This window comes from Brachionichthys hirsutus, chromosome 8 (genome assembly GCF_040956055.1).
Source record: "Brachionichthys hirsutus isolate HB-005 chromosome 8, CSIRO-AGI_Bhir_v1, whole genome shotgun sequence".
NCBI classification, from domain to species: domain Eukaryota; kingdom Metazoa; phylum Chordata; class Actinopteri; order Lophiiformes; family Brachionichthyidae; genus Brachionichthys; species Brachionichthys hirsutus.
In genome coordinates, this window is record NC_090904.1 from 13,213,909 (window position 1) to 13,235,930 (window position 22,022).

General features: G+C 40.2%; 1 protein-coding gene across 1 annotated transcript in view; it reads right to left on the bottom strand.

Moving 5' to 3' along the window:
* suclg2 (succinate-CoA ligase GDP-forming subunit beta) overlaps positions 1-17,139 on the bottom strand; it is a 54,309-nt gene extending 37,170 nt beyond the window's left edge. The window contains exons 1-2 of the mRNA XM_068742422.1: positions 17,047-17,139; positions 4,873-5,014 (exon numbers count right to left, since the gene is read on the bottom strand). Of these exons, the coding sequence (XP_068598523.1) occupies positions 4,873-5,014; positions 17,047-17,130 (226 nt within the window). The 5' untranslated portion in view covers positions 17,131-17,139. The remainder of the gene's footprint in view (positions 1-4,872; positions 5,015-17,046) is intronic.
* Positions 17,140-22,022: the final 4,883 nt, after the last annotated feature.

Here is a 22,022-nt window from a genome sequence, read left to right on the forward strand (position 1 = left end):
GGCATAACATGAGATTGAGACAAACTAGCCGAAGACAACGAGAATTTGACCTCTGTTTGAGGGAATTCAAAATGCATCATTACCAGCTCATTCTTTTTGTCTTCTTTAGCTTCATTCCTGCATCTGTCTCTGCCTCTAATGATGCCATCCCAGCGCTACTCAGTGGAGTAGAACGTCAGTGTCCTGGACTGTGTCGCACACCCTCCAGTAGCGGCTCGCATGAAGGCCAAGTCCTCGTTATTGTTGTCTATGGCTTTTAGACAGACAACATGTCCCTGGTCTCCTTTCACTGAGAGCGCTTTTCATAGTCATTCAAGCACAGGCGGCGAATATAATCACAGCGGTATTGTGGACTGAAGGTTGCTGTGTATGCACATTATACAAAAGCAGGGAGAATGATTTGTTTGAGGATAAAACCCTTTAAAACTACTAACTACTTCTGGGCTCGTGTGATCCAGATAAGCACCAGTATTTTAAATAAATTACTACAAAAGGCTACAAAAATGTAGGTTTCCCCATACTGTATACTGAACCATTTTTACCGGTTCAGCATGAGCAACAGCTGACAAAGCTACCAACATCTGCTGCTGCCAATGCACCCGGTACGGGTGAGGACTACTGTACTTGCTCACTGTACGAGTAATGAAATGTTCCTGATGGTTGGAGGTCTGGAGAAGAAAGCACAGTTTAGTGTGAACCCAACGTCACTCCTCAAATGAGATCAGCAACAAAAGGTAACATTTAGATCCCAATAACAAACAGCAGGTGGCATATTCACTGTCACTGGCACATGGTGTCAAAGAAAGGATGTATAAAAAAATAATTCCATGCCTCACCCACAACATGAAGAGGGTTAGAGTGTGTAATAAGGAGGTGGAAACACTAAGCTGCTTATAGAAATCAGCTCTCTGAGAGACAGGCAGCTTTACCCAGCAAAGCCTATTTACAGCTGTTAAGACAATTTCAGATGGATGTTTTCTTACAAAGCAAGAGACCTAAGACACAGCTAATATACTACGGGTGAAAACCAATCCTTGAAGAGGCCAATAACACTATAGACAATTTTGTCGTAATCAATTCACCTAAACTGCATGTTTTTTGGAGGTGGGAGGAAACTGGAGAGCCTGGATAAAACCCATGCGGACACGAGGAGAACATACACACTCCACACAGATGGGATTCGAACCCGGTCCCTTCTTGCTGTGAAGGTACCGGTTTCAGCGCCAACCACTGCATCTCCCGTGTAATCTTCAGACACCTTAATCTGGTCTTGTGTGTCACAGGCCAGCCCTGTGAAGGGACAGGAACTCTTCCGTCCTTCAGTAGAAGCCTTGCAGGGAGGAAGTCTTGAGATGGAGATAACTGCAGCTCCCTCTGGTTAACTCCCCACACTCGTTTATCTACTCTGTACCGTGAAGAAGGCGGGGGCACACAGGACTTTAACTACTACTATGATTGCTTTACAGGTTTTAGCAGATAGATTGAGGTTGAACTTTTTAAAGCAATACAGATACTTGATTCTAGCTGTTCATATAAACAGGAACACCACAGGAAATGGTTGTAAATTTGTAATGATTTAAAAAAAAAAAAAGATTTATTACGGTATTTTGCAAAAATAGTAACAGTGAGTTCATTAATGCATGATGCATGTAAACCCACACAAAGCAATGCCAACACCCTGGTCGTATGTTACAGAGCTTGCATCAGTTGATGGATCAGTTTTGTTTAAATTGGTAAAAGAAGACAGTCGTGTCTCAACTCCTTTTAGCAACCGACGCCAAATCCAAGGTGATTTTGGAGCTGCGTGAATGCATCAAGACAATAATAAACTTGACCTATTATAATGTCTTAATCACCATCTCCTGTTGTATTGGATAAAGAAATCAGCTAGCAAGTCATTGCTTCGGACATGGGACACTTCACATTTGGATAATCTTCTCACGTTGAGGAACTCATTGGAAAAAAATCAGCTCCCTAAGTACATGATAAGCTGCCTCTGCTGTGTCCAGTAGAAGAACAAAAGGATGACGGGGCAGGGATTTCAGTTGGTGCACATACACACAAACCTCAAATATGGCCATCCCATGCCTGAATAATTCAGATAAAGACAGACGTGAAAGGTATGAGGTTGAGCAAACGCTCAGCGCTAACTGCCACTGTCAGCGGTTTTCACCAGAGACTGCTTCATTTTCTGACGGGGGGGGGAAGATGAAAGCGGTCTTAAAAGGCTCTTGAAGTGTTGAAGTGCACAAGGTGGCCCTAGTGGGGACTGTGCATGAGAGGGGAGAGGAGGTGCAGTGAGGAGAGGACTTGCCATGCCCCATGTTTTAACCATGTTTGACAGCAAGATATATTTGTCCATCTCCAGTGTATTATGGAGTTCAGACCCTTTCTATTGAACCAAAGTTTTGGATGCCCATACATTTTTGGCCACACCTATAGCATTGTTGACTATTCAGACAGACCAGCCGGACCCAATCCAGGGGAATCCAGAATGAGGACATCAGGTCTGTGCCACCTACAAAATAGGATTTAAAATATATGATAATCTTAGAACCCTAATCCCAATCCCAGATCAAAACAAAGGGGAAAAGAATGGGTACACCATTCATGCATTCATTCACACCTATTGGCAATTTAGAATTATCTTTGCATGTCTGTGGTGCACAAATCAAGGAACTTCATGCATCCTTCTTTTTATATTGTCAAACTGAAAATCTGAGCCTGTGAGCAGGCAGAGAATTTAAAATTAGAAGAGTTTGGTCATAATCCAAGATTAAAATAAACAGAATTTCCTGCAAAAAAAACATTTAGTAAATGTGTTTGATGCATTTGTACAATAATATGTGCCATTTGCATAGAATCGCATATAATTCTAAATCCTTGGACAGGCACATAAGCACCCACGCACATGCACACATACACACACACACACATATACACAAGCACTTACTAACCTCATCCATGAGTTAATGTCAAGGTAGCTTGCAATTATTCAGGAAGGCAACACATTAAATCACCTTTCCCTCTAATAAATACACACGAGATTTGACAAGCATGCGCAAAAACTCCTTTGTTGCCACTGAATATTCAGAATCACGTGAATTGAGGTTGTGAAGAAGATGGAAAATAAGATACACTGAGGTGAATAAAAACAAAAATAATTTTGGGTTTAAAAAATGAAAATGTGAAAAATGTAGCTGCGACACAATTTGTTAAAGGAAAGAATGGATGATTACAAAAGGATATCAGGACAAGACATTCTGACTCCACTGAAATAAGGTGTCTATAGACACAAGAATACGTTGCTCCAAGTCATCGCACCAGACGAGCATGCAGCAAAGTTAACAATCCAAACCAATGTGTTCTTCCATCATCGTTTTGTCAGTGATTGATTTTGGGGAAGGCAGGAGGTCTAACAGATATGCCGAGTTCTCGCAAAACAAGGAAGGGGAGGTAAACATGTGGTTTGATTGAGAAATTCAGCCTGAAAATCCATCAAGATTTGCTCAACAGATGCATCTGTCTAAGCAGGTGGCAACGCAAAGTAGACCGTATGATTACATTATCTTTGGCTGTAGCAGAGCACAGGTATTTAATGTGTGAAGCCGTGTGCATTTGCTTGGCTGCGGATGTTTGCTTCAAAGACAAAGACAAAATCTATATTCATTACTGGATTGACTTTCATACGTCAGAAGCAGTGGAGAGCAAGCAGGTCTTTCTGCACATATAGTGTGTTTAAATCCTTTGTGAAACACCTACGCACACAGTGTATACTGATCAATCATGACAGACAGATTTACTTAACCATGGTGTGATCTTTCAATGGCACCCGTTAGTGGATGGGATGTATTCGGAAGCAAGTGAACATTTTGTCCTTGAAGGAGATGATTTGGAAAATGGACATGCGTAAGGATCAAAGAAGCTTTGGCCAGGCTCAGAGTGTATCTGCGAGATGATGCAGTCTATTTTGCGGAGATCTTGTATTTCTGTTAAGACTTGAATTATAGTCTAGGTCTCTTCCTAGCATATAAATAATCAACCAAGCAAACAAGCAGTGATCATGAATATAGTTAATTTACAAAAGAGAAAAACAAAAACAAATGCTAAACATGAGAAATTGGACACGAGAGGCTGTGAAACAAATTAGCGTGGATGAGTGCATGATGAAAAACCAAGTAGGCGGAACCACTAAGCTCAAAAAACACAGGCTTCCGCACGGAAGCATACAGCATAAGAACCGGATTAAATTTGATAAAACTTCAACCCTGATTAGTCACAGTCATTTGCGTGCCCTGTAGCATGGCAGAAGAGCTATGTAGCACAAACAGGGCTGCTAAGGTTTCACAGTGTACAATTATGCATTAAATATAATTCCATGACAGTTTGCCAAACCCTACATATATTCAACATGTACATTGTATTTTAGCACACATTAGGACCACAAAAAGATGGAGATCAATAAACAAGGTATTCAAAATGTATTGGAAATAGGTCAGCCTAGTGATGATTTGTTGAGGGGATATTCAACTTAAAAAAGACAAATAGAAAATCTGATGTCCCTACGACTGAAAAGTTTAATTTAAGATTTTATTTAGCTCGATGGTGACATAGAATTATCTTAAATTTGACTGAAAGGGTAATTAAAAATAAAAAAGGCTAAATGAAGGAATCAATTACGAGCTGCACAATAATCAGTGCTTCTATCAAGCATAGTATCGATAAGACGTGTTTAAGCATCATTGCCTTTACACGGGTGTCTAAGACAAACATTTCAAACATAGTCTAGCCTGAGAGGGGGAGCCTCCTTCATCCTCCTGACTCAAGTGGACGTAAGTGAAGTATGGCTCTTTACGCATTTTGTTAACTCACTGAGTCTCTTTGCAGCCTCCAGCGCCTCAGAAGCTGTGTCGGCCACAAAGAAACGCTGGACAGCGACTCCACTCTCTTGCATCAGCTTCTTGCTCTGGTACTCTTGTAGATTCAGCCATCTTCTGGGACTAAACCAGTTGTCCTGCAGTGAAAAGAACCGGGAGGGCGAGGAAATATGAGTCACTTTGACTTGCAAGTGAAAGTTCTCTGAATTATGCCCATTCTTCCACGAATCAATCTTTTCCAGCAATAACAGTGCACTGTGTGACTTGACTATTGAATCAGAAGCACCTGGAGTTCTAGCTGACACTTGAAGATGTTTTCACCTATCAATCAACAGTCTTCCACACACACACACACAGTCAATCTGTCAGAATCACTGTGTGTGATTAAGAACAAAAGCAGACAGGATACATCCTTTTTCCTCCCTCTGTACATCCCATTCATCCATCTCACTCCTATTATTTCAGTAATGATGCAGGAAGCTGCAGGAACTGTACAGCAGGATAGCTCTGGAACGGTTTGCTCCGTCAGCAGACGTAGGGTCAGTTAATTCCAGCTGTTGTTGGTATCTAATGGAAACTGGTATTTTGGATGCAACAGGGAGTCGCAAGCTGTGTCAGAGTTAAATAAAAATGCTTCCACGACAGCATGACCTATGATGTGTGTTTACAAGCGTGCATGTAAATGTTTTCATGGTAAAGTTTGTTGGAGTGAGAAAGAGGAAAGAAAGTGCAGTAAAGGATAGAACAGAAATTTTTTTTTCAGTCAGATCGTGTTCGTGTGTGTGTTGGTGGAATAGGAATAGGAACACAATAGTGGGCGGTTGGAAGTGAGTGCATTCGCTGAACAACTCTACCCAGTGAAATGATAGAGGGAGTGACGCATCGGCCTAAAGAACCCATAATGGTTATGTGATGAGGCAGGAATTAGTTTGTTATGGTCACTCTAATAGTGCCCTATTAGCCAAGCTGAAACTTTTTTTAAATCTAAAATTAAAAACAATTGTCAATTGCATTCACCTGAAAACAAAAACAACCCACTACAAAGAAAACAACCTCTGTACCGCATGATCCAACGTATTAGCATGCTTTCACCATTCCGGCTCTCATGAGGTTTCATCGGTAGACTTCATTAGAGCCCGAATGGGCTGTTTTCTCTCAGGATAGTATGTTTTTCCATTCTAGCCTTTCTTCTTGCATAACTGAATCTGGTAATAAGGGGCATCTGCAGGTCAGCACTGCAGTCTCGTCTGCAGCGACATAAAATGTGTTTCAGTTCCTGTTTCTATGCACACATGTGAAGGACTGCTTTCCACAGCATTCTATAAAACCTAATAATGTGATTATAATAGCTGCACAGCAAACTACAGAATAAATCTGGAAACAGGTATGGGAAAATTATTAGAGAATTTTAGAAAGACTATTTGGACACACCGGAACTCTGTGCTGCTGCTGGAGCATAGCCCACATCTTTAACAAGCCAGCAGAGTAGGCGGACTGTGGGTCTCTTTTTTTTTTTTTTTTTTACTGCTGTCAGGTATCTTCAGAGCCTCGTCTTTGGAAACATGGACATCCCATGCCACTCAAGTTCCCAGTAACTTGCAAACCAGAAGGCAACTGGCGTATTATAAAAAAGACAAGAAGATTCTCATTTGAATTCCAAAACACAGGGGAAAATTATCATTGAATTCTCGTCTATGCTGATGTTCAGCATATATTATCTGGTGGTGAGAGGCCTTTATAGATTTCGTCGTACACCTACTGATCTGATCAAGGATAATGGGAGCCACCTGATTGATTTTCAAACATATTAGGCTTGTAGGAATTAAAATCTGAATGGCTATTTCAGTCATTTCTTAGCAAGGTCAGTATAGACAATTCAAGAGACGTCCCAGTGGAAAAGATAGTGCTGCCAGGTAACGGGAAACACTCTAGTTTCTGGAGCTAAAGTTAGCAAGCACACCCCTCTTGAAAGATAGATGAAGGACCATGTGTGTAAATTTCTGCTGCATGATAGACTGTCCATCACAGAAAACATCCTAAGCTTATCATAAAAAATAAATAAATATTGAATTCCTTTAATCGCCAAGCAGAAGATTAGACTAATAAATATCATTAAAAGGCATATATTCAACCCCCAAAAATGGAGGACTGAGTATGGGGAGGGAGAGAAGCTATGCAGAGCTCCCAAAATAACAACTATTGCCTACTAGAGAAGTCAAGTGGGGCTGGAGGTGTCGCTCTAGGCAGTGACAGTCACCTTAGGCAAAACACCAGAGAATGGAAAGGCACCTGGGGCTCTTTCTCATACATACCAGACCCACAGACAACTTGTATCAAAGATGGGATCATTCTAGCAATGGTAGCACTTCAAACTTGATATGCATGATGGGGTCTTGTCTTCAATTGTTGTCTTCAGATTCATTCTGATGTGTTCTGACATTTGATCATTTAAAACTTTAAAAAAGCTCATGAGAGACACACTGGCATATTTTCTATGACATTATTTATAGCCAGTCAGAGGGTGCAAGTATGAGCTATAATATCTCTATCAACACACAACCAGGATACTATCCTCAACTCTCAGATTATCCAAGTACATATATATATCATTAAACCAGGATTCCAGGATATATATATATATATGGAAACACCACATTGAAATAAAAGTTGCTTCTCATTCAAATACATATTTCACGACTGACTGGCAGTCCTTAGTAATAGTAAATAGTCCATTTACTATTTGTCACATCACTACTGTCCAAAATTTGTTCTATAAAGTTCCCAGAAAATACATACAAAAATATGGGAATGGGAAATCTGGTTTCATTTGAAGCCAGAGTAAACCTGTGACCGGGATTCGGAAGATGAATAAATGAACGTTGCGTGAATTAAAGGACAGAAAAACAACGGGAATTTCAGGACTTGGACAATAAATCTGTCTGTACAGTTCCTCCAATTGAGCGACTCTATACTTAAATGATTATAAAGACTGTCCACACTCAGTTACATTCCTCCTATTTACAGGTAGTCGTCAACTTCTGAGGGATTGGTCGTTAACCGATTTAAGTCGTAAATCGCCCCATGTTAAATTACCGTAAGTATATTATGCTGTGTCATGATACAGTAAATGAGGAGTAGAAAGAGACAATTTCCTCTCGGTAGACACCGAGGCAGCAAGGCAGGCAGACAGGCAGCTGGGCTGTAGTCTCCTGAGACATGCTTTCTATAGTAATTAACATCAGTAGCACTCCAGAGACAAGTCTACCCCGTACTTCTACCTAACTACTGTCGTACTTGTTCCTAATACACACCCACACAAAGAAGATGAGAGCAGGCACACACGAGGTGAGGTGAGCGCACTGGCGAAGGCACACTGTCAAAAACAAAGTTTCATCCTCTGACATGGCCACTACATGACATAAATATTCACAGCAAACTCTTGTACACACAAAAGCACTCAAGGTATTTCTCATGAATGCATCTAAATGACAAGAAGTAGGTCGTAGCAGCAAGAGAATGGTGACATTGGTACCGTGAACATATTCAGGATTAAAATATAGAGATAACACGGGGGGAAGGCATTCATGGAACAGGTCCTATTCATTTTGCAAATACAAAAAACTGTATTTTTAAGTAGCATGCCAAAGAACACAAATACAAAGCTGCAAGGTGAAAACAGGAGTTAGTCAGCTTTATGAATCAACAAGCAAAGCGCCAACTCCTTCAAGTTTAGTTGAGATAAGCTTCTCTGGCAAAGCGCTCGGCACAATCAAAACACCAAGAGGCATGTTCCAAAAAAGTCCTACAAAATATTTACCGGACTTTTCCTTTAGGTCAGAGACACATTAATTTCCAAGAGATCATAAAGGCTAAAAAATATGCCTCATCTGAACCCACAGAGACATGCAAAAATCTAGCCTCACCTGAATAATTTCAGTTTTGCTTGACGTCTCTGTCACATTTCTACTTTGATGCAAAAGTACAATAAAAACTTTGATGAGAAAACCGTACCGTAGTCAGATGCTTAAGTGACACAAAGAAATAAATTATTCTGTGAAATACTTAATTTCAGAGTCTTGACATTAAATTAGTAGCCACAAATTGTCATGTACATTGGTGGCAGAGGTGGACACTGGCTTTGTTAATGTCTCGAGCCATTCTCACTCAGATTTTAACAGTGAGTTGACTGATTTTAAATTTTACATATTTTCAATTGTCTAACTTTCCATTGTGTAAGCTCAAATTAAAAACACACAAAATCATGAAACCCAACAATATATTTGCTTGTTTCTGCAGAGGATAGTGGTAGTCCATATTTATATTTTATATTCATCTGCCCTTTATTATACAACCTAATATTTGCAGGCTAGTCCACATTAGTATACAACAGTCTGGTCATCTTTTAAATTGATGTTAATATATGAAGTGACTGCTAAAGTGCTTTGTCATACTGCGCAATGGCAATCAGCATTATGATGTAAATTGACCACAAACTGTGTAGCAAAATATTTTTATGGTAAACCTAAAAACAACAACACAAATCTAAAGGTAATGCATCCACACATTCCTGAAACCAAATTGCTTTGCTCTTGTGTATAAACTTGGCACCGTGTTGCCTCTCTTTAAAGAGCACTCAGCACGGCTGTGCCCTCGCACAAAGACAAAGACAGAGAGCGCTATGGAAGCAGCTGCATCAGATTGCAAAGTCCTTGCCACAGCTGTGCTTATCCACGAGTGGCAGTGAAGGACACATTCTTGGTGTAGTCAACACTGCCCTCTATGCACTTCTTTGGTGAGTTCATATGGTAATCAGCACAGCATCATGCAACATTGGGACTTTTCTTATGAGACAAGACTGTGCGGTCTTCGTGTGGTTGAGAGCAGCCTGCACAATGTCCAACAATTGTTGTGAGAAGTGTCATCACAGTGAGGGGACGTCTGATTTTGACACTGCATAAAGTCATTTCAAGACTTGCCACCACATTGCAGTTTGCCCTTCTGTTAAACTTCAGGAGTCAATATCCGAAGGCTATTTTAAGGCAGTTGTCCTTATCACGAGAAAAGTAAAACAATGTCAAAAAGTCAGCATTTGACAGAGCACTTCTGACTCCTTTGGAAATTTATGAGAGCTATGAGCCTTAATTTACAGGTGGCAGGTTACAGAGCAGGCAATCGCCTTTCATCGGGACCCATAAGCAGCAGCCACTGCAGTGTACTGCTTGCAAATCTGTCACTCAAAAATTAAAAAGGTTGAAATCGCAGGTCACAAAACGCACCTGAACGGAAGTGAAACCAGACAGCATCCAGCCAATGATGAGACAAGGTGTGATTCTCTACTGCTAGTTAGTAGCACTAAGCGAAGGAAGAGTATTTCTTAACGCAGCTCCTTTGGAGGAAAGGACGCCTTCTATTACCTGCCATTTATTCAACTTTTCACCTGCATATTTATTTTTGTTGCCCCAATCTGAGCTGTGTTTTGTTAAGAGGTAATGGTATGAGAACCTGACGTTCTCAGTATTGCTAACTGCTAATCCAGACTGAGTACAGCTGCAAACTTGCTGGAGAGGCCGCCCTGACTGACAATGTGAACGACAAATGCAGAGTGGCTGCTGCATTGTCAAATCAATACCATATAGGACACCTGAACAAGAAGCTTTGTAACTCACCACCCTTCAAAAGTCAATTAAAAAGTAATAAATTACTTTATGGAGATTATGTTTGTGTACATCATAAATTATGTATGTGCAGGATCCACTATAAAGAGCTGCATTAAGGAAGTAAACAACAGTCTGGATCCAGAGGATATTTTGGGAAAAAGATACTTTGATTTGAAAGCAAATATTCATCAACTAGTTTTAATAGTCTGGCAAAGTGAAGGTCCAATGTTGAGTCCAAAAGAAGATCTATGTAAAGCTTAAAGAAAAAAACTGATGCTTTCATAGCTACTGAAGCTCCGGCATTATTTTGAGCATGCGTATTCATGAGAAAATTGCAAATCTATATTTATATGCCCACATGACTCGTGAAAAGGAGGAGAAGCTTACATGACTCCGATCAGCACAGGTTCAAAGAGACCTTTGAGATTATTTTAGGACTCTAAATGTCCTCGCAGTGACTGTCCTTCTAATGATAAATGAATGATAAATGCCCTCCTTTTGACCGTCCTAATGACCACAGGGCATTCACTCTCATCAAATCTGAGTTGGCCTACCTTTGTGGATTCTTCCTCTGAAACTGTCCGGAAAAAAAGACGAAAGAAAACGAGAGAGAGACCAATACAAATCAAGATTTTTTAACAAATTTAACACCTTATGTTTTGAAGCACTTTTCATCACGTTATAGCTGCGCGAAATAAAGAATACCGGTAGTTGATTTGTGTTTTCATTTGTTAAATAACTTCAAACTAAAATACCTGCTGAGCAAAAACTCTCATCTGCCTCAGGCAAATTTAGAGTTGAATAATTACTGTTAACTTTAGCATGATGACAGGCTTTAACATGGTAACTGCACTAAACATCATGTCTGCATTGTCCTTGTGAGAATATCTACACGTTCATGTTCGCTGTGTCCAAGTGTTTAAAGCTCTATGTCTTTCTTTCCACTTTCTGCCAGACAGTACTCACATTTATACTTGCTAACCTCCAAATGTAAAGTACTGATGTGGGTAGATGTTTGCAGAAATACCAAGAAGAACAAGGGTTATTAACCATAATACATAACGTGGAGGAGGCGGGGAAGATGAAGAAAAAAGAAGAAAGCCTGGGAAACTACGCAACAGGACATTTTGGAATGAAGCCTTCACTACCTGTGGAGGAAGTAGAAGGCTTGAAGTAGAAGGCCTGCTGAGAGCGTTTTGAGTTGAGTTAGACGTTTGAGAAAAGACGTGAATTCCATATCATCCACAACAACAACGCCACAGCTGATCATCAAGAAAAATATGTTGGATTCTTCTTTTATTTTTGTGTAAATTGTTTCAAATATGTTGGTATGTGTTCACCGACTATTTCTGTGCCAGTGTACAGTTAATAAAAGTAACCGCAAGAAGTGAAAAGAGTGGAGCTTCCAGCAGCACTGAATATCTCTATTATACAGTAGCTTAGCAAGATGTCTTGTGTGGTTAAAATCCCAATTACTTGTCATGGCCCCTTTTAAATCACGCTGTGTTATTCGTGACGACAAATGACTGTAAAGTTAATTAACCAGAATGCTCCTTAAGGAGCATTATCAAATGTTCAAGAAATTAACAGATTGCCAGTTCACCAATTCTACGTAATTGATTTGTTCCCATTCAGGTTATGAACTCATCCCTTTCCCCCATCCATTTAGCTAACCATCCGAGAAAGAAATTTAAAGGGGAATTTCGCAGTGTCTACTTTCATGAGTGGGGCTAAATCAGAGCGACTATCAAAACCATTGCATTACTGATTGCACTTGAACGGTTTTCAGCTAATGAGGTGGCAGTTTGCTAGTCCGTTGCAACTCATAAATAGAGACCGTGGAGTAAGCAATGAGAGGTGACACGCAGCAAAGGAAATGGAGGATGCAAGGAAACAGAGTCGCTGTGGATCTCCTGCAGAATGAGGCCAGTGTGAATCACATCATTTTTTCACTTGAGGCCAGCAATGTAACAAGAGCACGCTTCATGAAGCATTACTGGACTAACTCACAAAGCCTGGTCTCCTTTAATGAATTAAGTACTTGAGCACTGATGGCAGAAGCTCCTCTTTCTGTCCTCAGCTTTTGCATTGCCCACATAGATTTGGATGATGAGCAATGGCTAAGATAGTAGAACCTCAAGCCATGTCAGCATTCAGTTTAACAACAGCAGATTACTGGGTGTTACAGTCGGGTGGTGGATAGCACTGTTGCCTCACAGCAAGAAGGTTTTACCAATGCATGCAAGGGTTCCTTTCCTTTGTTACTACAATGTCTGCAACCATCTACACTGGTCTATGGTCCATTCATTGACTCGCAGTTCATCTTTGTCTTACTTAAATCTGTCTGTCCTGTTGTTGAGCTACAAAAAAAGATAAACATGCAGTAATTATTTGTATTGGTATTGTTACATGTCAATGAATTAGGTACGAAGGACTTTCAACGGAAACAAGACCGCAAGGGCTTTTTTAAAATGCTCCTCTTTCGACAGGGTGTTTGACTGTATTTGTGCTGTAATACATGCTACTGTTTGACTGTACTTGCATATGAAAGTGAAAGAGCAGCTGAATCATGTAAGGTCGTATGAAAGGCAGAATAGATGTAATTCTGGATCTCTTTGCTGCCACCACCCACTTGTAGCGTATTTATGTGCTTACCTCTCAAAGGCTTAGGTTGTATCCAGCCCATTAGAGTATAGAGAGAGAAATGACATGGCATCTGTCTGTTACAGAGCTGAAGGAATAAAGCAGTGGTGCAGAGGATGGAGGCCGTAACAGCAGAGCATGGCTCCAGGATTTAGATAAGTGAGATTTGCATCATTGGCAAGTCTTTAAGCAGGCAGGGCTAATCTCCTACAGACAGACTTAAGAAATAAAAATATGACGGTTGTGTCTCTACAGATAGGGATTTCAGTAATTAGCATAATTACTCAGAGACATGTTCAAAGGTGTTGGGTCTGAAGAAAAGATAACAGACCAGCGCGGTCGTCAAATAATTGAGAGAGAAATACACAGATGTACAACTACTGTATGGTTCAAGTCCACTCTTTGTGGAAACCTAAGTCTGCATGTGTGAAAGGAAGAGAGACCCTGAAGCCAGCCAGCAATGGCAGTAAATATTATAACTATAATAACTACAAGTAATAGAATAACTACTGCCAGAATAATCACTTCCTACACATCGTTTTTTGACATCTTCATTATAAGGAGATATCTAACATATGCCATAAGGTAAGGTAAGGTAACTTCATTTGTACCCGAAGGTAGAATTGGTTTACAGCAGTTACACTTCATCTGCTGCTGGTGCGCATGCGCACGCTGCGACCCACATTCACCCACATTCACCAATGTGGGTGAAGTGTCTTGCCTAAGGACACAACGACAGTGTACACATGTGCCGAACGGCCAACCTCTCGATCATAGGACGACCCTCTCAACCACTGCGCCACCGTCGCCCCACTCTCTAAGATAAATACAACACAGTAATGTTAATCTGACTCTTTCACAAACTCCTACTGAAATGCTTTTGTGTTTAGTTTGTTTTTTTTGTAATTCAGTCTGTATTAGTTTTGTCAGCACTGTCAATTCAGTGAATTATCCACTGTGAGACTTGACTCCAAAATTTATAAGGAAGCATAAATCATACAGAAAAGTTGGGAAAACTGAAAGTAGCAAACACCCATTGAAATATTTAATAAAGACATGCCGCATACGGAATACAAACTCACATCGTGGAAACCCACCACCAATGCTAACCCCTAGACCAGTCCATATGTCAGAGTAGCGTAAAAATACGGGCAGCAACTATATTTGCCAATCTGAAACCCCACAGGGACCACAAAATGCAGAAAATCTTCAAAGTTAAGACGTAACAACGTGCGCTCTCACTGCAAGACACACTGTTGAGAAGTCCACGCTGTACTAAGAAGTCCATCGGGAACCCTCAGGCAAACTCAATTATGAAATCCAAATCACACTTACGATACGTATGGAGATCCAATTTCAAAGATGATGAATAAGTTAGAATGACAGCTCCAAACAATCTTCAACATGCTGCTCTTTTAATGAATTTCAGCTATCAGCAATCACTGACATTGTTTTCTTAACTCATTTTCAGCTTCACTCCCGTTTTTTCCTCATTATCTTAACAACACCAACAGCAGCAGAAGTTAAGCTGATAGGAGTGCATTCACTCATTGCAATCCCCATTTTCTGAGGCTGACAACATCTCCTAATGACTGCAGCCCTTCTAAATTATTGAAAAAGACTAAGTACCTCACCAGCAACAGAAATGGCTATTAACCTTGGTGAAGTGATATTCAAATCCAGTTAGAGCTAACTTCGTCCTGCAGTATCCCTTGCGGGGAGGAAATGTAAATGTGTTCTCGCTGAGACAGATGGGGAAGCCGCCCGTCGTTTGAAGTTCCAGCAAAAGAAGACATTGCAAGCAGAGGGCTCTCCACCCCCTACTGTAAAATATTCAGAACCCGTCTCATTGAGCCAGCTCTCTTGTTCGTGTTTCTCTTCAAACCATGCTAGGCTTCGATACTGCCAGATTATTGCTAAGCAGGTATACCTCATAAAAAAAAAATAACCTTAGCAAACATTTACAAATACATCACTGTGCAGCAACAGTGAAAAACAGCCTAAGGATTATCTTACTGTGCAGACAAGAATTAATGAGAGAGACAGATTGAGAAAATCAAGACCCCTTTCGCAGCATCCTGGAGCCCAACTGAATGGAAATACATATTTGCATATTTTATTATTTTCTATACTTGATATACTGTCAACACTGATATGATTGAATTGAAGAGATACCTGACTGCCAATCAAATCAGGCTCTGATACTGATACTCTACAAACCAGAGAATCCCTCATCAGTTTTTTTAGAGAGAGATTGTTTCAAATCATGGTGGGGGGCATCTTTCTTTTTACTTGTTTGCATATTATTATTATTCCAAAGACTAATACGTTTTAATCATAAATATTCATACACTCGGTGATTAGAATACATTGTTAACAAAAATAATACAGGCGTATTCAAAAAGAATGAACCAATTTTTCAATCATTACATAAGATGTTAATAAGGAAAAGCAATAGAAAAGGCCAACCAAGTTACAATCAACCTTTATTTCCTGTCTTATAAATGTCCAATGCGGCCACCACCACCACCACCACAGACAACATCAATGCGATACACAAATTCCTCCTAGGCACGTATCAGCACATCTTTATTCAGACAATGAACAATGAAAATGAAAACTGAAATACGATGATCTACCGAGTTAATCGCTGTTGTTATTCGATGTTTAAGGTCAGGTCAGCAGCCATTCAAAACTTAGAAAGCTCCTCTTTCAAATGGTAACCGCCTCATTCCATGACAATTGAAGCAATGAAATCGGTTCATTCTTTTTATATAGCCCTGTATATCACTCCATCTACCTATTTAAGTTAACCACTGTTTTTTAGGCACAACTTTGTCAAGAGAAAAGGCTCTACTAAAAAATATATATATATTTAGCTAGAACAGCATAAACAGACACGGAGTCCAATAGGCTCGTTCCTGGGATATTTACAGTATCAACAGGTTGTGATGAGGATACAGGTGCGGTGGCTGGAGTGTAGCGGCAACCTTGGACTATAGTGTGTTCGCAACCATTTGCACACAAAAACTACATATCAGTAATATATATACTTGGTGTTATACGCACAGTAATTCTTCATGCTATTTGATGTTTTCTTAAATTTAGCTTTAGATGAAGGCATTTGTGATAGGTTAATATGTTAGTTACCATACAGTTCAATCCTCTTCTCAGCACTGATTAAATTACTGAGCCTTAATGTAAGGTTTTATACAGCTTGTCTTTCAAAATTGAACAGTGATTATGGAATAGTTATGGCTTACCCACAGGTGGAAGTAAAAAAGACAAATATAATTATAAATTGACACATTTAAAATAATTGTGAGATGTGTAATTATTGACATCTTTCGCGTTGGTGCTGTGTACTGTTTTTCATGGCTCACAATCAGGCCGTGGTTGTCAAAGTCCAATAATTAACCTTTTCACTGGGTTTTTATCTGAATATAGCTGTAGTTGCAAACTTTGAGCTTTGTTTTGGTGGCAGCATCTCCCTGGGTTGTCTTTACAACTAAAGTGTGAGCATACATATGCTGTTAAGAATGTACTATAAGCCCAATGTATAAGTATAATACTAACAACTGAGAGAAAAACTATGTAAAATACAACGTTTTATATCAAAAGCAACAAAAGTAACTAAAGTGCTATAATATAACGTGTAATTACATCGTCAAATATAGCGTGCTGTAAGTCACACTGTTAAACTTTGCTCAGACCCCTCTCTGTTCAAACATGCTAAACTGTTAGCCACGTAGCTCCAGCCATATCTCACCAAAACTCCGACAACAGATATACTGACAGCAGGAACCAAACGTGGCTGGCTAAACAACAACAACAACAACGCATTCACGGTAACGTACGCCATAAAGTACCTTAAATTTGCTTAGAAGTGCATGCTTTGAGGTTGTTGTCCTCAGTAGTCTTGCTGCAGCCTGGGATGCCATGGGTGCCGCCATGTTGACACGGAAGACAAAAGAGAAGTGACGTGTAAGAAACGTCAGAAAGCATAGACCCCGTCATTGGCCAAAAGCAAAAATGGGCGGTGATTGTAAACGAAGCACGGTACAGTACTCACATACAGCCCAGGTTCAGTACTGGAAGGTGTACACAAGACTCAGATTTGAACCTTGCAATACAGCAAAATGAAGTCAGACAGCAAAATTCAGGCTGTGATTGAATTTGAAACTTACAAAAGAATCCCATTACATCTGCAAATTTTATTAAATGTTATGTATGTATGTAACCCCATGTAAATTTGTTAAATTTCACAAAATATCTTGAAATGTTGACCATGGATTCAGATGAAATTTTGTCAAGGCTTGGATTTTGGGATGGATTCAATTACGGGTGCAGATTCTGGATCACTTTCTTCAAAGTATTGAAGAAATTGTATTAGAGACAGATCCGAGTAAAGCAAATTTGTCATGTTGTGTCAAGATATCATGTGATACCCTGAATCAAAGGATACATTGATGTAATGCCATCTTATGATGACACAAAATGGAATGCGTATATTGTGCACACTAACAAGCAGATCCATTCCTTCATTCAGGCGTTTGATTGCTGACTTTGCCAAAAGTGCTGTTATATGAAATAAATATTTTACTGATTGTTCATGACAAAGGCCTTGGCTGAGTTATGCATTGACTCAGGGCAGTTTCTCGTTTCCTGCTTTTGAGGCATGGAAAATGTTTTCTTCATGATGACTTTAAAATCTAACAGACATGAATACAATAAATTAATTTAAACTTGAGAAAAATGCTGTGAAGCTTGGAACAAGAAGTTCTGATTTAGAACAAATGTGAGATTTAAATAATTTAGTGGATTATAGTATCATTTATTACATGGATTATGCGTAGAAGCTGCTTTCTGATGAAATGCTAAATCAAGGCTTTGCTTTTGTATATTTTGTCACGGTTGGTGATTAATGTCTCGGTAGCCTAATAAGGGATAATTGAAACTCTTTGCGTCTCACATTTATTTATTTAAAAATAAATACATATTTTAAATGTGATGTTCATTATACACAGCAATGGAATTAGCAAGTTTCAGTAATTTCAGTGGTTGTACACATTTTGGTTGCTTTGTTGATTGATGTGTTTCAATAAATGGATCTTTAATAACCAAGTAGGAATTGTCATATTATGCATGACATGTATTTGTTATTTCATTCATTAATTTGAAAGTTAGGACTGACAGAAGAAATGTTTTGTATTGTCTATATATATAGTATTTTTTATTTATTTAGGAAAAGCAAACCATTAAACCCCCTTTCCAGTTCATCATAATTCCAAAAGGTTGAATCAAAGTCAATCATAATTTATTGGAAGGTCTGAATACGTTCGCCTCACATTCAAGATCTCATCATCTCATTTCTAACTGACTGGTGATGAGTTTCAGGTATTTAACCTCAGTGAGGTTGTTTAAACACTCGATCATTGGGGTCACATGTCTGCAGTTGACCCAACTTTTCTGCGGCATCGTGAAATGATCAAACTGTTCTTTTTAATCATACAATTGACAGAAGCCGAGTATAAAGCAAAGATTTTAAACGCCTGTGCTGCTCCAACTCTACTCAGTACATGACCTTGTAAGCGAGACAAACATGCACTGTGCTCGGCTAAGAGGTAGAGAGTTCAGATAAAGAGTGCGGGACGTGTGAGCTGATCTTGTCTGAATAGCTAAATAGCCCACTCACGCAGTCCTCCAGAGCCCTCATTACATGCCGCATCTTGAAAGGGCAAAGAGGGCAAACCGATCATAAAGAGCTGTGATTATGACAGCGGGAGATAGATATTCACTTTGAAACCATCAGTGTCAGCAGGCCCAGCCAGGCCAAGACAGAGGATGAGACAAAAATAAAAAGCAACAACTCAGAGATATCTTTTTTTTCTGAGCCCTGCCGTGGTCAGATAACTAAATCTGCATTGTAAAACGTTGAAAATGTGCAAATGGAAAACCACTTTACTGTCCACTAGGCAGAAGGTTAGCTCATGTTTATTTGACATTTTAGCTCTGAACCCCCTTCTTTTGGATGAGAGTTTTTCTAAGTCAGCGAACCATATTTTAGACGTGTGAAATATTCTTTTGATGGCTGGTGCAGTTTTTAAACGAAAGAAAGTAAAAGTGCAAATGAAGTTAAAAAAAAGCAATGCACTAGCATAATACTTTGGTGTGCCGACAAATCCTGCCGCATATATAAAATGCCTGCCTTGTTTTTTTGTGTCGGTGAAGAGTGGCGCACTCAGTTTAAGAATTCAAGCGGAGTGACTAAAAGAAGACTCAGCTGAACATTCGCAACCTGTTTTTTTTCTTTCTTTGTCTTACAGGGACATTTTCTCCTCTAAAGGGCATTGATGCTCAGACAGCACCGGTGGAATATCAACAGCCTTCACTAGTCCGATTCAAAGTCTCTAATACTTTTTGAAATGCTCTCTTGGAAAATGCCATTTAACTCTTGTGCTTGATTTAAGATGTTTCTTCAATTGGAAATCAAAATCAAAGAGCGAGAGACAAATGGTAAAAATAGGGCTGCACTAATAAAGACGTTTCCAATCTGTCTGCTGAAGCCATCATTCGACCATTCATGCAGCAGCGGTGACACCGCCAAACAAATTATTTTCATCACGCTTCCACCAAGCTGTTACCATTCACCATGTGTGACTTGATAACATTTTGATTTTACATGACATATTTCATCCTTTATTTTCTTCCTTCCCGCTGCTCAGATATATTCCCATATTTCTAGGATTCTGAAGGATTTTTATCGGCAGATGTGAAAAAAGGTCACTGCAGATAGAAATCTTTGCAGCTAAAAGACGATTGGTGACAGGAAAATTCAAAGTAAAACGACGGCGAGCTGCCAGCATTCAGAAGGCAGGCGGAAGAGATGAGCTGTGCGGTTAGCTCCGACCGCTACCTCGCACATAAATAGCACCGCAGTGCTTGCTAAACAACTCATAGAGTTCACAGCTCAGAGACCAGACCACACAGTCGATCTCTGTTTATTTACCAACCTAATCTCTTTTTCATGTTGGTCTCGTGTATCTCTCTGTTTCCACGTGCTGTGTTGCTTTGCATCTGTCTTTCCAACCACATCGCTCTCTCTCTCTCTCTCTCTCTCTCTCATGCCTTTCCTTCACTGCACATCTTTTTCTCTCTGACCTGCCTGTTGACCACAATATCCATATATGCAGTTTAAAAAAAAAAATCCAGCTTTAAACTTAAAGCCAGGACATGTCAATGACCCTTTCTCTGAGCTGAAAGCACATAGATTCATGGAATTCTGTTCTCCCTTTACTCAGGCTGCGTGTCTCAGACGAGGCCTGGCAGTGACTCACTAGGTTTGACCTCTCTGAATAAATGCAGATGATGTACTGAGGCTGAAAGAACAGGCAGTGCATGCAAGAACATATTAGAGCAAATACCGGCGGTGGTTCTTCTTCTTCTTCTTCTTCTTCTTCTTTGCAAAACCACTTCGATTCTGCTCAAAGCAACAAGTTGAGACTAAGATTTACGATATATTTACCCATGGATTTACTTAGCATGAGCTAGCCAGGGACCAGCTTTGTCTTCTGTCTCCCACAACACCATCTGAGTGAGAGAGATGGGGAATTAATGCACTTAACTGCTGAATCCACAAGCAAGGAATCGAGCCGTTAACTCACACAGACAGTGAGCAGACTGCCTGTCAGGGATTTAAAGCAGAAAAAGAATGATATCATGGAGGCCTGACAGAGAGCAGACAAAGACAGAAAGAGATGGAGAGAACAGGGTCCGGTCATTGCTTCCCTGTGTTCAGCACATCTTTTGATATGACAGATGGCAAACATAATTAGTCACTGTTTTCTAGGCTAACCCTCTGAGTTTGCAGTACCACTGCTATGCATATGTATGAGGCTGAATCCTTCCTTTCATCCTCCCATTTGCTCATATTTGCTGTCTGGACAGATTCTGACCCAGTGGGTCATGCCAGAAAAGCAAAGCTGACTATCCCTCAGTGTTGACTGGCAGAGATCTGCGCCATCCACAGTAACTTCCTCTTTTCTCCCTTCAAATTTATAACATCTCAAGACCATCTGATTGTTCAAGCTTGCCTAATGTGCGCTCTGCGTCGGCATGTGAATCGATAAAGTGACAGACGCTGTCCACGTCTTTGCTGTCTCTCTCCTCCAAAATGTCTGTCAGCCACAGTCAACTGGAAGTTCCCCATTAACATGCTAGAATGTAGTCAGTAAGTTTCTATGCGTGTCGACAGACTCAAGTTAAACAGTAGCGACTGAGGCAACATCTACAGCATCTTACACACAGCATGACTTACTGCACTGAGAAGCATGACACTCCCAACCCAAACAATCAACCAGCTGTACTGCACTGAATAAACGCACACACACACACATACATACATGCACATACACACAACACAGACAACCATAAACACAGGCACAGGCCAGCAGAGGCTGTGAAAGTGCTTAGATGTGCGTATGAAAGAGCAAGAAGAGCCGCGTTCCTTCACAAGCCGCTCAGGACACGCTGTGTCACCTTCGTCACCAAAGGGGAACTGGATCATGCTTCAAAATGTATAGCTGATCCTCTCCAGCCTTTCATTCCCCTTACAAACCCTCCGCCTCGTTCCCGGTGACCTCCAGGATGCAACGGGATATCTCTCATCCCTTTCTCTCAGAAGGCTGATGTCTTCACATGGACAAGAAGATGTGAGGCAAACAGAGCTGTGCTGCCCCAGCCTCTGAACCCACGGAATATAACACGACTTCTGCTCAAAGAAGCTCCAGGCACAGATCGAGAGATATCTTCTTCTTCGTCTTCTTTTTTTTTTGGTAGTGTTTTT